Raw genomic sequence first — 15,385 nt, 5'->3', positions numbered from 1 at the left:
CGGAAATCAAATGCATTGCTGTCAAGTAGATCCCAGCTCATAGTGACCTAGAGGACAGAGCAGACCATCTCATGGAAAGGCAGACTGCCTCATCTTCCCCCTGCAAAGTCACTGGTGGATTTGAACCACCACTGTCTGCCTAGCAGCCAAGCCCTGTGTCACCAGGGATCCTTTCACCAAGAGCAGGCTCCCAATCCCTGGTAGTGCTGTGGGTTAGTTATCAGGCTCCTGACCACAGGGGTCAATGGTTCAAACCCATCAGTGCGTTCCGTGGGGAAAATGTGAGGCTGTCAACCCCTGTAAAAACTGAGTTTCAGAAAACCTCAGTAGTACTCCTGGTGTGGCACTATAGGATCAACACTGCATTTGGAACCAGAAGGTCAACAGTTCAAACCTACCAGCTACTCCTCAGAAGCCCTATACAGGGTTGCTTTGAGTCTGAATAGTCTGGACGTCAGCAACAACACTGGGTTGCTATGAGCCGGACTCAACTCAAGGGCAGTCGGTTGCGTTAGAAGGTTGGAAAAAGCATCTTGTTGGTTTTTCTCCCCATTTCTCAAATAATGTATTTATCCCCATTTCTCGAGTGACTATTTCCATAGCAAACACTGTCAGGGACACCCAGATTGTGGTGGTGAAGGGAGGGGTGCCCCAAATAGCTATTACCACTGGCAGCTTTTGTATTATAGCTGGTACTTAAGATATGCAAATATATCTTCACAAATCAATGCAAAACATTACACTTGGCAGGGGTTCTCGGCTCAGACAATGCAAACATCTTCTCCTTAGAAGGTGCAAGCTGGGTTCTGAACCAGTTCTTCCTGGTTCAGTCAAGACCAAGGAAGCAGAAACGGATGGGCCTGGGTTTGTAAAATGTGGGTGAGCCAGGATGGCAACCCAAAAGGGAAAACTGGTGCTTCAGTGCCTTGCTAGACTCTATCTCCCTCTTAGGAAACCAGGGCAGCATGTGTACATAGCGCATCACAGCCAAGTCTCTGGACCGGCACAGTCAGAAATAGTGTGGCCCTACTCAAAGATGGCGGCCAACCATGCTGCTCTGAATCTATATCCAGTCCTGGGACTCACGCAATCTCCCACACCAGGCTCCTGAAAGGGATCACTGCACATCTTCCAAGTCTCCATTCCATGTCTTCAGCCCTGTAAATTTCTCATTCTGATTGTCAGTCAGCTTCCCTCAACTTTTAAAACTCCAGGTCTGTTCTGATTTTGCTACATCAGCCATAAATGAAACAATTTTAAATGATTAGAATCCCTGAGTGTGAGAGACCAGGTAGGAGGAAGATTCTTATCTAGACCTTTTGGCTTCATCCCACTGCCTCTTTAGAAGGGATCTGGTTGAAGGGTGTTTCCAGAAGGTCAAATTTGCAGGTGGGTCTGCTTCTTAGACATGCAACCAGGGCAGTCCTACAGAGACCCCCACTAAGCAATGTCCAGTATTTGGGGGCTCAATGCCCTGTGGTCACCATCTTGGAGTGCCTCATGGTTGTGTCTCTGAATTTATGCTTTGTGAGTGAGTCTCATGGGACACTGGCGTGTGTGCTGGGGGCCTGGAGGTGGTCCTACCTCCCTGGGACAGATTCTTAGTCACACTCTTCCAAAGTAGAACACATGCCAGCGCATCTTGTACCACCCAATGCTCAGAAAGCAGCACACAGCACTTGGTAGGCCTCTTTGGGTTTTGGAGCCAGCACCTTTGACACTTGGGCATAGTGCTCCTAGCTATTCATCTGGTCATGTGGATGACTGGCTTCTGGTTTTGATGAAGTTCACACCAAGAAAGGGCTCTAAAGCAGGCTGAGGTTTCCGTACATATGGCCCAGAAGTCCTAGGGTTACTAGAGGTGCTTAACTGAAACCTGTGGCAAAGCCCTTTAGGAGAGCCATAGTGCCGCTCCTCAGGGCTCAGGGGCAGAGCCACGCCACCTGCAGCAAGAACTGCTGAAGAATGACCTTCAGAAAGCAGCTCCTGGCACGTCCTTTGTGAGTTGGGTCTTGTCAAACATATCCAATCACTCAGGTGAGTCCACAGCAGTTGGCCCATCATGGAATGGAAGGGCATGAAATGGGGGCACAGGGCACTGCATTCATCTACTGGCCAGAAAAACTAACCAAGGACGCTGATGTGGCACCATTCCTGAGGGAGACGGAGCAGCCACCTTGGGCCGTCGCATACTTCCCAGGTGCCAGTTTGCCTTTCCAACAGTGCCTCAGCCAACACCCCTCGCCCAGGGCTTGTAGACTTCCATCCACCTACACGAGATCCCGTATAACACTGCACTGGACCAGAGGATCTGTGTACAGCAGAGGGGTGGACATCAGCTGGTTCTACCACATCACATATTGGACCAACCAGACGTTCCTGGCCTCATGAACCAGAGGGACCTCCTGAAGGTGCAGTGGAAGTGTGCTCAGAGATGACACCAGTCAGGAGGGGGTGCTCTTCTTCAGGATACAGAATGCACCTTAGTGCCTTGTCTGTGAATTTACCCCGGCCTCTTGCCAACAGCAAGGATGACCATAGTGTTCTCAGGGGGAGTTTTAATTTCCTCATGCCTTCACGTTTATTACTTGAAGTTCTGTAAGAGACTCTATCTTGCCTTTTCTTGCAACTTGTTTATTTATTCATGTCAGTATGCGCTTACGGAGTCATGGCATGGTGCTAAAGGATAATCACTGGACTGTTAGCTACAAAGTTGGAGGTTCAAACCCACCAGCCACTCCTCAGAAACCTTACACAGGGTCGCTATGAGTCGGAGCTGAGTCAACGGCACACAGCAATCAGGACCTGGTCATGGGTGGTTCTGCTGCTCCGGTGGTTCCAGCACTGGCCACTGGACACACTTTCAAGCTATTTCCTGTGCTCTTTTGACATATTGCCACTGTTACTGCTTGCTTGTTTGTTTCACTTCCTTACTTTTTGGAACTATTAGATGCTCCAAGCTTATCTTGACGTTTTCTTGTCCCAGTCTTGAAGCTAGTCATTTCTCCAGAGGTGTCCTAGCATCTTTCATTTAGAAAATGAGATCTGAGTGATGTTAATGGGCTGTCACTATTTCTAGGTCCCTCAGTGGACAGAGGAAGTTTATAGAGCACGTATTCACACACAAAACCTGCATGCTTATATAATGTTATCTATCTATCTATCTGTCTGTCTGTCTGTCTGTCTGTCTGTCTATCTATCTATCTATCTTTGTTGCTATTCCTCTGTTTTCCTATTTATCCATTCATCCACAATCTATTTATTTATTATACAGATTTCTCTATCTTAAAATAAACATTACTTCCCACTGGCACTTCCCACTCCAATCTTGCAATATAGAGTTTATTCTTTTCACCTCGATTGTTTGTAACTTCTTTGTTTGAATATAAGAACAAATGGCTTCTATTATCTACAGTTTCCTTACACATTTGCTTACCATTGTTAAGTGCTATTTGAGTTCGTTCTGACTCATAGTGTCCCTGTACAGTTTCCAAGGAGCAGCTGGTGGCTCTGAACTGCCAACCTTGTGGTTTGCCGTCCAGTACTTATCTATCCTACAATGCCACACTAGTGTTTAATACTAGAATAAAAATATTCTGTTGTTGTGTTGCTTGTGTATTGCCCCCCTTCCAGCACCCAATCTATCCTGTGTCTATTCCCTCCCCTGTGCTCCACCTTCCCCTCCCTCCCCTCACCCCACCCCCCTGCATCCCGAAAACCAGCAAAGAATCCCCCCCACCACCCCGCCTTTAGTATGGGTTCTTTCCCTTAGTCTTTTACAGTAGTGTTCCTGTGCAGTATTTCTCCTTTAGTGACTGACTAGTTTCACTCATCATAATGTCCTCAAGGTTCATCCATGTTATGTGGTGGCTAGTAGTTTCCTTGTTATTCTTCAAGGTAGCATAATATTCCATTGTATGTATGGACCACAGTGTATTTATCCATTCTTCAGTTGATGGGCACTTAGGCTGTCTCCATCTTTTTGCTATTGTAAATAGTGCTTCTATGAACATTGGTGTGCATATATCTACTTGTGTTATGACTCGTATTACTGGTGGGTAAATAGCAAGTAGAGGAATTGCTGGATCATAAGGTATTTCTATTTCCAGCCTTCTGAAGAAGCGCCATATTGCTTTCCAGAGAGGTTGGACCATTTTGCAATCTACCATGGGTATTTTAAATACCAGAAGGGTCACCCACAGTGGACAGGCTTCAGGGGAGCATCCACTCTAAGACAGGCTAGGAAGAAGGAGAGTCAGACTACTTGTGAATATTTAGTCACTGAAAAGCTTGTGAATAGCAGCGGAACACTGTCAGATAGCACCAGAATATCGTATACTGAAACGTGATGAAGAGCGCCAGAATATTGTCAGATGCGGTGCTAGAAAATGAGCCCCTCATGTTGGGAAGCACTCAAAATACAACTGGGGACAAGCTGCCTTCTTAAAGTAGAGCTGACCGTGATGATGTGAATGGAGTAAAGTTCTCGGGACCTTTAATTTGCTGATGAGGCACAACTCAAAATGAGGAGAAACAGCTGTAAACATCCATTCATAATTGGAATACAGAATGTACAAAGTATGAATCTAGGTAAATTGGAAATTGTCAAACATGAAATGGAGCACATAAACATCGATATCCTAAGTATTAGTGAGCTGAAATGGACTAGTGTCATTTTGAAACTGACAACCACGTGGTTTACAAGGTTGGGAATGACAAATTGAAGAGGAATGGTGTCACACTCATCATCAAAAAACACACCCAACAAAACAACTCAAGATCTGTCTTGACATACAATGCTGTGATAGGATAATATTAATAAGTCTACAAGGAAGGAGTCCTGGTGTGGTGCTGTGCGTTAATGCACTAGACTGTAAAGTTGGTTTGAACCACAAAGTCGGTGGTTCTAGCTCACCACCTACTCCTTGGAAACCCTATATAGAGTCACTATGGGTCAGAACTTAAAACAACAACAACGACCAGTTAATACAACTATTATTCAAATTTACACACCAACCACTAGAGCCAGTGAAAACAAAAATGAGCAATTCTACCAACTTCTTCAGTCTGAAATTGATCAAACAAACATACAATCTATTGATGATTACTGCCGATTGGAATGCAAAGGTTAGAAACAAAGAGGAAGAATCAGTTGTTGGAAAATATGGTCTTGGTGATAGAAACAATGCTGGAGATTTGCATAATAGAATTTTGCAAGACCAATGACTTGTTCATTGCAAAAACTTTTAAACAACATAAAAGACATCTACATACATGGACCTCACCAGATGGAATACACAAAAATCAAACTGACTACATCTGTGGAAAGAGAAAGTGGAAAAGTTCCAAATCATCAGTCAAAACAAGGCCAGGGGAACACTGTGGATCCAGATCCTCTATTACTATGCAAGTTCAGGCTGAAGCTCAACAAAGTTAAAACAAGTCCACAAGAGGCAAAATAAGATCTTGAACATATCCCATCTGAATTTAGAGATCGTTTGAGAATAGATTTGATGGATGACCAAAGACCAGAAGAGTTGTGGAATGACATCAAGAACAACATGCAGGAAGAAAGAGAAATTAGGTCATTAAGAAGACAAGACACCCTGCCCCTGAGTACCACTCGTATGGCACCTCGAGAGCTCTGAGCTCCGGGCTCCTGCCACGCTAGCGCCACTGTCCTCCCCCTAGTCACCATCATGATGACCTACTGGGACCTCATCAGCCATGATGAGATGTTCTCTAAGGTTTAGGAGATCACGGATGAGCTGTGCCTGGAAGTGGAGGGAAAGATGGTCAGCAGGACAGAGGGTCACATCAATGACTTGCTCATCGGTGGAAATGCCTCCACCAAAGGTCCGGACAGTGAAGAAACTGAAAACACAGTAATCATGGGTTTTGATACTGTTATGAACCTGCAGGAAACCAGCTTTGCAAAAGAAACTTACAAGAAGTCCATCCAAGATTATACGAAATGTGAAGGACAGAAAGCAAAGAGAGTAAAACCTTTTATGACAAGACAAGGGCTGCGGAGCAATTCAAGCACATCCTGGCTGATTTCAAAAACGAAGGAGTCCAGACAGAATGACTGCTCTGCTGGACTACTGTGAAGATGGTTTAGAAATGGAAAAATGGGAACAAATTTGGCAATTATTTGGACCTGTCACCTGTCCTCCTGGCTGACTGCTGCTCTTCACCCACACACCACCAGGACATGGACAGGATGGGGCCAGTGTCATCCTGAGACCTTGAGTTATTTGGAGCAGAAGAATTTTTTTTTTTTAAAGGGGGAAAAAAAAACCTGTGTAGGTTGTCTAAAAATAGAATGTATTTGAAACCAAAAAAGAGAAGAAAACGCCAAAATGGATGTCAGAAGAGACTTTGAAACTTGCTCTCCAGCATAGAGATGCTAAAGCAAATGGGAGAAATGAGGAAGTAAAAGAACTGAACAGAAAATTACAAAGGGCAGCTCGAGAAGACCAAAATATTATAGTGAAATGTGCAAAGATATGGAGTTTGAAAACTAAAAGGGAAGAACACGCTCAGCACTTGTCAAGCTGAGGAAACTGAAAAAAAATTCAAGCCTCAACTTGCAAATTGAAGGATACTATGGGCAAAATTGTTGTTGTGAAGTGCCATCGAGTCAGTTCTGGCCCATAGCAAACCTGTACAGGGTTTCCGAGGAGCGGCTGGTAAGCTTGAACCGCCAACCTTGCAGTTCAAATGGCTTTGCAGTCTGGCACATTAATCCACAGCGCCACACCAGGACTCCAGCCAGAGTGCTCCTTGAAGATCAAATGGCCAAACTTCGTCTCTCATACTTCAGATATACTGTCAGGAGGGACCAGTCACTGGAGAAGGACATCATGTTTAGTAAGGTGGAGGGTCAGAGAAAAAGAGGAAGACCCCCAACTAGATGGATTGGCCAAGTGGCAGCATCGATGGACTCAAGCGTGGCAACAGTAAGTAGTGAGGTTGGCCCAGGATCGGGCACTGTTTCATTCTGCTGTGCATAAGGTCGCTATGGGTCGGTACCAACTCGATGGCAACTAACAACAATGACAATGGGCAAAATATTGATTGCTGCAGAAAATATAAAAACATGATGGAAGGAATTCAGCGTGTCACGGTACCAAAAAAAAAAAGATAGATGTTCAACCATTTCAAGAGGCAGCATATGATCAAGAGCCAATGATACTGAAGGAACAAGTCTAAGGTGCATTGAAGGCACTGGCAAAGAACAAGGTACCAGGAATTGATGGAATACAAACTGAACTCTTTGCACAAACATGCGGCACAGGAGGCACTCACTCATCTCTGCTAAGAAATTTGGAAGACAGCTACCTGGCCAACTGATTGGAAGAAATCCATATTATTGCCCAGTTCAAAGACAGGCGACCCAACAGAATGTGGAAATCATCGGGAAATATCATTAATATCACATGCATGTAAAATTTTGCCCAAGATAAAGCGAAAATGGCTGTAACAACACATTGATAGGGAACTTCCAGAGATTCAAACTGATTCGGAGGAGGACATGAAATGAGAGTATCATTGCTGATGTCCGATGGATCTTGGCTAAAAACAGAGAATATCGGAAAGACGATTACCTGTGCTTTATTGACTATGCAGAGACTTTCAATGGTGTGGATCATGACAAGCTCTGGACAATATTGCGAAGTATGAGTATTCCGGAACACTTAATTTTGTTCATGAGAAACCTATACATAGACCAAGAGGCAGTTGTGTGAACAGAACAAGGGAACACTGAGTAATTTAAAATTCGGAAAGGTGTGTGACAGGGTTGTATTCTTTCACCATACTTATTCAACCTGTATGCTGAGCAAGTAATCCGAGAAACTTGATTATATGAAGAAAAACATGGCATCAAGATTGGAGGAAGACTCATTAACAACCTGTGATATGCAGATGCTGTAACCTTGCTTGCTGAAAGTGAAGAGGACTTAAAATACTTACTGATGAAGATCAAAGACCACAGCCTTCAGTATGGGTTGAACCTTTGGTATGGGTTACATGCAGCTCAATGTAAAGAAAACAAAAATCCTCACCACTGAACCAACAAACAACATACGTATAAATGGAGAAAAGATTGAAGTTGTCAAAGACTTCATTTTGCTCGGAACAACAATCAACGCTCACAGCAGCAGTAGTCAAGAAATCAAGCTACATATTGCATTAGGCAAATCTGCTGGACAAGACCTTTAAAGTGTTGAAGAGCAAAGATGTCAGCTTGAGGACTAAGGTGCGCCTGACCCAAGCCATGGTATTTTCAATCACCTCATACGCATGTGAAAGTGGGACAATGGATAATAAAGACCTTAGAAGAATGGATGCATTTGAGTGAATGGTGTCAGTACGTGGACTGCTAAAAGAACAAACAAGTCTGCATTGGAAGCAGTACAGTCAAAATGTTCCTCAGAAGTTAGGACGGCCAGAATGCATCTCTCATACTTCGGGTATAATATCAGGAGGGACCAGATCCTGGAGAATGACATCATGCTTGGTAAAGGGGTCAGCAAAAAAGAGGAAGTCTCCCAGAGATGTACTGGCACCGTGGTAGCAGCAATAGGTTCAAGTATAGCAAAGATTGTGAGGTTGGCCCAGGACCAGGCAGTGTTTTGTTCTGTTGTGCAGAGGGTCGCTATGAGTCTGCACCGACTCGACAGCACCTAACAACAACAACTATATTGGAGTCCTGGTGTATAGTCATAGAGTAAGCACCTGAACGCAAGGCTGATTTGCACTGCAAGGCTCAGAAATCCTGTACAAGATGGCTGTGAGTTGGAACTCACTTGACGGCACTTAACACCCAACAAATATGGAAACGTCACATTTTGGCTCCCATGGACTTGTTTTAATTTTTTCAGCTTCAACCTGAATTTGTACATGAGCAATGGATGGTCTTTCCCACAATCTGCCTCTGGCCTGATTTTGGTTGATGATATTAAGCGTTTCCACCATGTTCTCCCACATATGTTGCCAATTTTTTGATTCGTGTGTATTTCATCCGGTGAGGTCCTTTTATACAATTTAAAAAAGGTGTTTGCATTAAATAAGTTAGTGGTGTTGCAACATTCCATCATGCAATATGCATCCTCAGTTCTGTCCCTGAGGCCAGGTTTCCAACTACTGATCCTTCTTCGTTTACAACCTTTGCATTTCAGGCAGCAGTAATTATCAACGCTTCTTGATTGCGTATGTGGTCAACTTCCAACGGAAGAAGTTGGCAGCATTCTTCAATCTCATCCTCAGTGGCTTCAGTGGTTGGTGGGTACATGTGAGTCACAGTGGTATTAACCGGGCTTGCTTACAGGCAGATATGCATCTATCCCATCATAGCGCTGTCCCTCAAGGTATTTCTTGAAATGATCTTTTTTCACCATGAACACAACTCCATTCCTCTTCGTCGTTCCTGTCATAGTATAACATATGATTATCAGAATCAGAAGGGCCAGCAACAGTCCATCTCAGATCACTAATGTCTAGGGTGGGAGTGGGGCTAGGGAATCATAAGGTAGGAGATTGGAGCCTATGAGTTATTCATTGACTGGGGGAAAGATGAGGCTTTCTGCTCTAGCAAAGATGTACAGTCTCAGAAACCCTACACAGGATACCGAGTCAGAACCGATTCAACGATACTTAACAGCCACGTACAGGGTATCAATGCATTCCTTTCCTTTGGACAACTTCCAATTTTCCTCGACTCATAAGCTTTACATGTTCTGATTATTAATGGATGTTTGTGGTTGTTTCTCCTCATTTTGAGTTTGCTCTAGAAGCAAATGCAGGTCCCGAAAGTTTTACTCCATTCCAGTCAATATGGTCAACTTTACTTTGAGGAGACAGCTCTTGCCCAGTCCTATTTTGATTGCCTTCCAAGCTGAGGGGCTCATCTTCTGCACTCTGACAGCGTTCCACTGCTATTCATAAGGTTTTCAATAGCTAAACGCCTTTCCTTCATCCTAGTGTGTCTTGTCTGGCAGCTCCACTGAAACTTGTCCACTGTGGGTGACCCTGCTGGTGTCTGAAGTATTGATGGCACAGCTTCCAGAATCACAGCAACACACAAGCCACCAAGGTGCCACATATTTACAGCCTGGCCAGATACTTATCAAATTTATTTCAATTAAAAAAAAACTAACTTCTCAATGCAGAGGTTTTCTCTATTTTTGTTTTTATTGATTTCTGCTGTAATCTTATTGTCCTTCCTTTGACTGTAATTTCTTAAGGTGGAGGCTCAGATGATCGATATACACCTTTCTTCTTTTCCAAGACAGACATTTCACAGAATAAATTTCCCTTTACACACTGCTCAGGCTGCAACCCACAATTGGCAGTGTTACGTTTTTATTTTAGTTGAGTTTAAACTATGCTTAAATTGCTTTTGTGACTTTTCTTTTCTTACCCATGGTTATTTAGAAATGTGTTGTTTAATTACAAGGTATTTGGGGACTTTCCAAATATCCTTCAAGTGTTGGTTTCATGATTATGGTTTGAGAACATACTTTTTGCTTGATTCCAAGTAAGGTTTGTTTTATGGTCCAGAATACGGTCTATCTTGGAGAATGCACTCAAGAGAAATACATAGTCCACTGTTGTGGGGAGTTAAACACACACTCCTTTACCCATAAATGCTAATAATGTGAAGCGGGTTGATGGTGTGGTTCTGGCCCATTTGGATCCTTACTGACTTTACTGCTTGTGTGTCCTATCTGTTGCCAGAGCATCTTCAGACAGATCGCAGTTTTGTCTATCCCTCAGGTGACTGATTCCCTGCCTCTGGTGTTCAGGCCTTTGTGACTCCCGTCCACCGGGTGTGGGTCGGACATCTAGCTGATATAAAGAAGTATTGCTACTCGGGTTCAGTTCGTACACACACGGACTTATTCCAAACAAAACGTAGTCAAGCAAGTCTCTGGTCAGTGGAGGCTGTACATTGTCTCAGGAATACACTTAGTCTCATGAACTTAGCTGCAAAAAAAAGGCCCAGTCAAAACCATGGCTTCTGAGGCTATTTGTTGGGAAAGTTCAAGGAAGAGTGGTCTGCTCAAAAAGTATGGTGACTGTTTTGGGGATCCCGAATGGGTGACCTTGACAGATGTTCTTGAAGGACACAGGATGATCATGGGAGCTTATTATCAAGACTGACCAAGCAAGCGAGCACTGCCATCAAGTCTAATCTGACTCATATGACTAGACACAGGGCTTCTGAGCCTGGGCGTCTGTGGGAGCAGCCACACTGATCCTTCTCCCAACGAGCTGCTGGTGATTTTGACCCACTGATCATGTGGCTATCAGGCCAATGTTTAACCCACAGGGTCTACAGGATTGCCACAGAGGTCCTGGTGTGGCGCTGTGGGTTAATGTGCCAAGTTGGTTGGAAGTGCAAGGTCGGCAGTTCAAACCCACCAGCTGCTCCTCAGAAATCCTATACAGGGTCACTCTAAGTCAGAACCAACTCAATGGCACTTAACATCAAATAGGGTTGCTATGAGTCACACTCAGCTTGGTGGTATTGGGTGGGCTGTTTGCTAATATTTTGTTGGGTGGGGATATTTGTGTCTATGGAGTCCTGGTGTGGCGCTGTAGGGTAAAGCACTGGACTGCAAGGTCAGTTTGAACTGCAAGGTCAGCAGTTCAAACTCACCAGCCTCTCCTAGGAAACCCTATATAGGGTCACTATGAATTGGAACTGACTCCATGGTACTTAACAGCAGTTATATCTATATTTTGAAGGGATATTGGGCCGTAGTATCCTTCTCTTGTGATGTCTCTGGCTTCAGTGTCTAGGCAATCCTGGCCTCAGAGAATGAACTGGAGATGTTACACTGAGCAGCTTGCCAGTGGAGTACCTGGGAAGATCTGGATGTGTTCTGTTTAACCAAGAGACACGAGTCTGATCCCACTGTCTGTCACCCTGCTGGAGTACAAGGGGCCCAGCAACCGGATGCCCAATCCATAGAGAAACTGCCACCAAGGCTCCCCAACTTTGCACCCCCTCCTGCAGAGCCCAGGGCCAGCACTCAAGGGCAGCCAGCACACGAGCAGCTACTGTGAGTCGGTCTGGGTGGACAGGTGGGGTGAACACCCTTAGTTTAGGCTTCAGTTCTTGTTTGGTTTTTCAGAGCCTGTGCGGTGAGTGTGTGTGGGGGGCGGGGAGGGGGGCTGCACTCAGTAATGCCACCTTCGCCCAGAAAGCACTGCGCAGAACAGCGCCTCTGCCCAGAGTCATGGGAGGGTTCCCCAAGTAGGTGGCCTCAGAGGAGGGATCTGCAGGGCCTCGGCAAGGAGGCAGGATGTGGGTGTCAGGCACAAGCCCTCCAGAAAGTCTGAGTTTGTAGACGGTTTATCACTGGTGGCTCTTTAAAAGTCTCAAGAATCATTCCTCCAAAGACTCATGTTTTTATTTGCTCTGATTAATGAGTGAGGGACAGCATGGCAGGCAGCCTCAGTCCCTGGAGACTCCAGCCTGGTTGGTGGAGAGGGCAGTGCCAAGCCCTGGCTGGGGGCCCAAGGGTTGGCTTGATGTTGGGTTTTGTTTCTGGAGACATCTGGAAAATTCATCAACCCTCCTGCTCCCCAGTCATAGGTTTTATTGATCTTGGGGACGGATCCTGCGTCCCCAGTCTCTCTGTTCGGGGCACAGCCGCCAGCACTATTGGAGGAAGGCCCTCAGGAAGTCGTTGTAGGATATTTTTGAAGAGAGTGTCTTATCGTAATACTCCAGAATGTGGAAAAACTCCTCCTCAGAGAGGTTGATGCTGTACTGCCTCAGGACCTGGGGGAAGGAGGGGTGGTCAGGAGAGGGTCCTGGCCAAAGGTCCCACCTCCCAAATCAGACCCACCTCCAAAGTGGCATCCTGTCTCTCTCTGCTTTCATCTTCATCACCTCCGTCCTCAACAGGAGACACCCCCTGGGCAGAGTGGGTCTTATGGATTGAGTTGAGGCCTCCCAGATCTGTGTCAGCTTGGCCAGGCCACGGTTCTCATGGGATGGAGTTACCCTGCATTTTGTGATCTGCTGTAATTACCCGCCAAGCTCTAGGCTGCTGTGAGGCTGGCTTCGGGGCAGTTCCTTTACCGAGCGAGGCAGGACGCAAAAGGTAGGATTGGGCTGTCTTTGGGGTCAGTCTCTTTAGAGACACGAGAGAGACTGAACAAGCAGAGAGCTAGGACCAAGAAAGAAGAGCCTGAGCCGAACGTGTCCTTTGGTCCCGGGGTCCCTGTGCTGGGAAGCTCCTAGACCCAGGGGACACGCAGAGAGGAAACGATCCTCTAGAGCTGGCACCCTGAATCCAGACTTCTAGCTCCCCAAACGGTGAGAAAAAAAAGTTCCTGTTTGTGAAAACCACCCCCTTGTGGTCTTTCTGTTATAGCAGCGCTGGAGAACTCAGACCAATGGGAAATGTACCTACTGTCACTGAGTCAATTCCGGCTCACAGCCATCTAACAACACACAGTGGAGCTGCTGTGTGGGGTCTCTTTAAGGGGGCAGACAGCCTTATTTTTTTCCCAGTAGCTGCTGGTGGGTTTGGACTGCTGACCTTGTGGTTAGCAGTCCAGTGTCTAGTCCACAGTGCCACAAGGATTCTTTCGTAATGAAGACAGTCAGTGTGAAACAGGAAGGGGGCAAAGAGAAGATGCTGATTCTGTCTCTCCTCCCACCCCTTCTTGGGAGTCTCGGTATGGGGCGATAGCATAAACACTGGACTGCTAACCACAAGGCACCAAGCCATCAGCCACTCCTCAAAGACCTTTTACAGGGTCGCTATGAGTTGGAACCGACTTGATGGCACACAATAGCGATCTTTTCCTGAGGCCAAGGGTTCAGAGCAGCTGGAAGCATGGAGAGAAAGGGATAGGAGCATCCTGTGTCTCCGGCCTCTGTGCACATGGACAGCTGCTGCCAAAGTTCAAGAGGGCCGTGCCGCACCAGGCCAGCCACGGCCTACTCATCTCCCATCTCTCTTGCTCAGCTTCCTCTCCCAGTGGTCACTCCACTCCATCCACCTCTCTATCTATTCCACTGAAGCTCACGTTCTAGAATCCCCATCTGTGTCTGTTTCACACGTTCTCCCATGTCCTTGTACAAGGTCTGCTCAGTACACCTGCATAATCCACCATCATGCCCCGTCAATGACAACTGGTTTTTGGTGCAAGAAGGGGCCCTCCAGCTATGTCCATCTGCTCCCCGACTTTGCTCTTATAAGTCCCACACTACCACCTGCCCCAAACTCCTGGGAAGATGCTGGAAGAGAAAAAGAACAGCCCATTGTCCACTCCCTTCCTTATTTCACAGTCTAGAGGATAAGCCCTGGCTAGCTGTCCTTCTGCCTCCAAGGACACGTAAACTTGAAGGCTGCGGGAGGTTCTCGGTGGGACTGCAGGACCACCCTGTGCCATGTCAGTATTGACCTCCCAGGGACGGGCCTGGGTTCGCTTAGCTGGATGCAACGCCGCAGCCCCACTGTGCACTGGGAGTCTGCGCAGGGGAGGTCCACTGAACCTGAGTAGGAATGGTCCCACTGTGAGCTGTAGGGCTGGGTATCTCTGTGCAGGATGGCCCGCTGAGTGTCTTCTGAGCACACAGTGACCGGGAAGCTGCTTGTCTGCCCTCACTCCCCATCTGCTGTGCATGCTGCAGGCTGACAGTGTATGGACAGCTCTGTGCCTGGTGTCTGTGTAGTGTCTGCTTGAAGTCAAACATTAGACTGTAAATGTGTTTCTAGCCTTTTGTTTGTCACCTTAGTGTCCTGGCTGAGAATGCCTGAGTACACTTACTTTCTTGAAAGTTCCACTGGCTTTAACCTTTAACCTCACTGGCTGGGGAAGTAGGGAGGGGACGGCAAGAATTTGCTAAACCGAGTTCTACTCCCCAGGAGGGGGGGCCTGCTCTTTGGTGTGGAAGCTGAGCCCCCTGGCGGAGGCACTGGGAAGGGGGGGGGGGGGGGGGTCAGGGCTGTCGGTGCCCTCAGTGGGGGAAGGAGAGAAAGCTTCAGTTCTAAAGGGTTTTGTCCCCCTCCTCCCCCTTTACATTAAAAGCAGGAAGGTTCCATGGGGGGGAGAGAAGATGGGGGGGGGGCTCTAGAGGAGAGGGGCTTAGGGACATGGTGCTGAGACGGCTCAGGCCACTTGGAGGGCGGCAGGGAGAGCGCAGAGGTCAGGCCGAGGGACCAGGGCTGCGGGTCTGCTGCTCTCAGAGTGGTACGAGTGGCCATCCCAGGGGCCCAACTGGTGGTTCCTGTTATCAGTGGGTGCCCGACCCGAGTGGGCCGCTGAGGTACAGAGCGCCCCCGCGCGGTTCTAGAAACTTCCGGGAAGGATCATCGGGAGTGGGTGGGCCCAGGCCCTAGATAACTTGGGG

The 15,385-nt window shown here is 46.8% G+C and overlaps 1 protein-coding gene and 1 pseudogene across 1 annotated transcript in view; one reads left to right on the top strand and one right to left on the bottom strand.

Annotated features, from left to right (window-relative positions):
- The first annotated feature begins 5,699 nt into the window (after nucleotides 1-5,699).
- Nucleotides 5,700-6,088, top strand: LOC102815216 (annotated as a pseudogene).
- Nucleotides 6,089-12,676: 6,588 nt separating this feature from the next.
- Nucleotides 12,677-15,385, bottom strand: part of EFCAB6 (EF-hand calcium binding domain 6) — a 322,393-nt gene continuing 319,684 nt past the window's right edge. Inside the window, 1 exon segment of the mRNA XM_006866905.1 lies at nucleotides 12,677-12,799. Coding sequence (XP_006866967.1) covers nucleotides 12,677-12,799 — 123 coding nt within the window.

Source organism: Chrysochloris asiatica, unplaced genomic scaffold (assembly GCF_000296735.1).
Source record: "Chrysochloris asiatica unplaced genomic scaffold, ChrAsi1.0 scaffold00097, whole genome shotgun sequence".
NCBI classification, from domain to species: Eukaryota; Metazoa; Chordata; class Mammalia; order Afrosoricida; family Chrysochloridae; genus Chrysochloris; species Chrysochloris asiatica.
The sequence above is the reverse complement of the archived record's forward strand: the minus strand, read 5'-3'. Positions and strand labels throughout refer to the sequence as shown.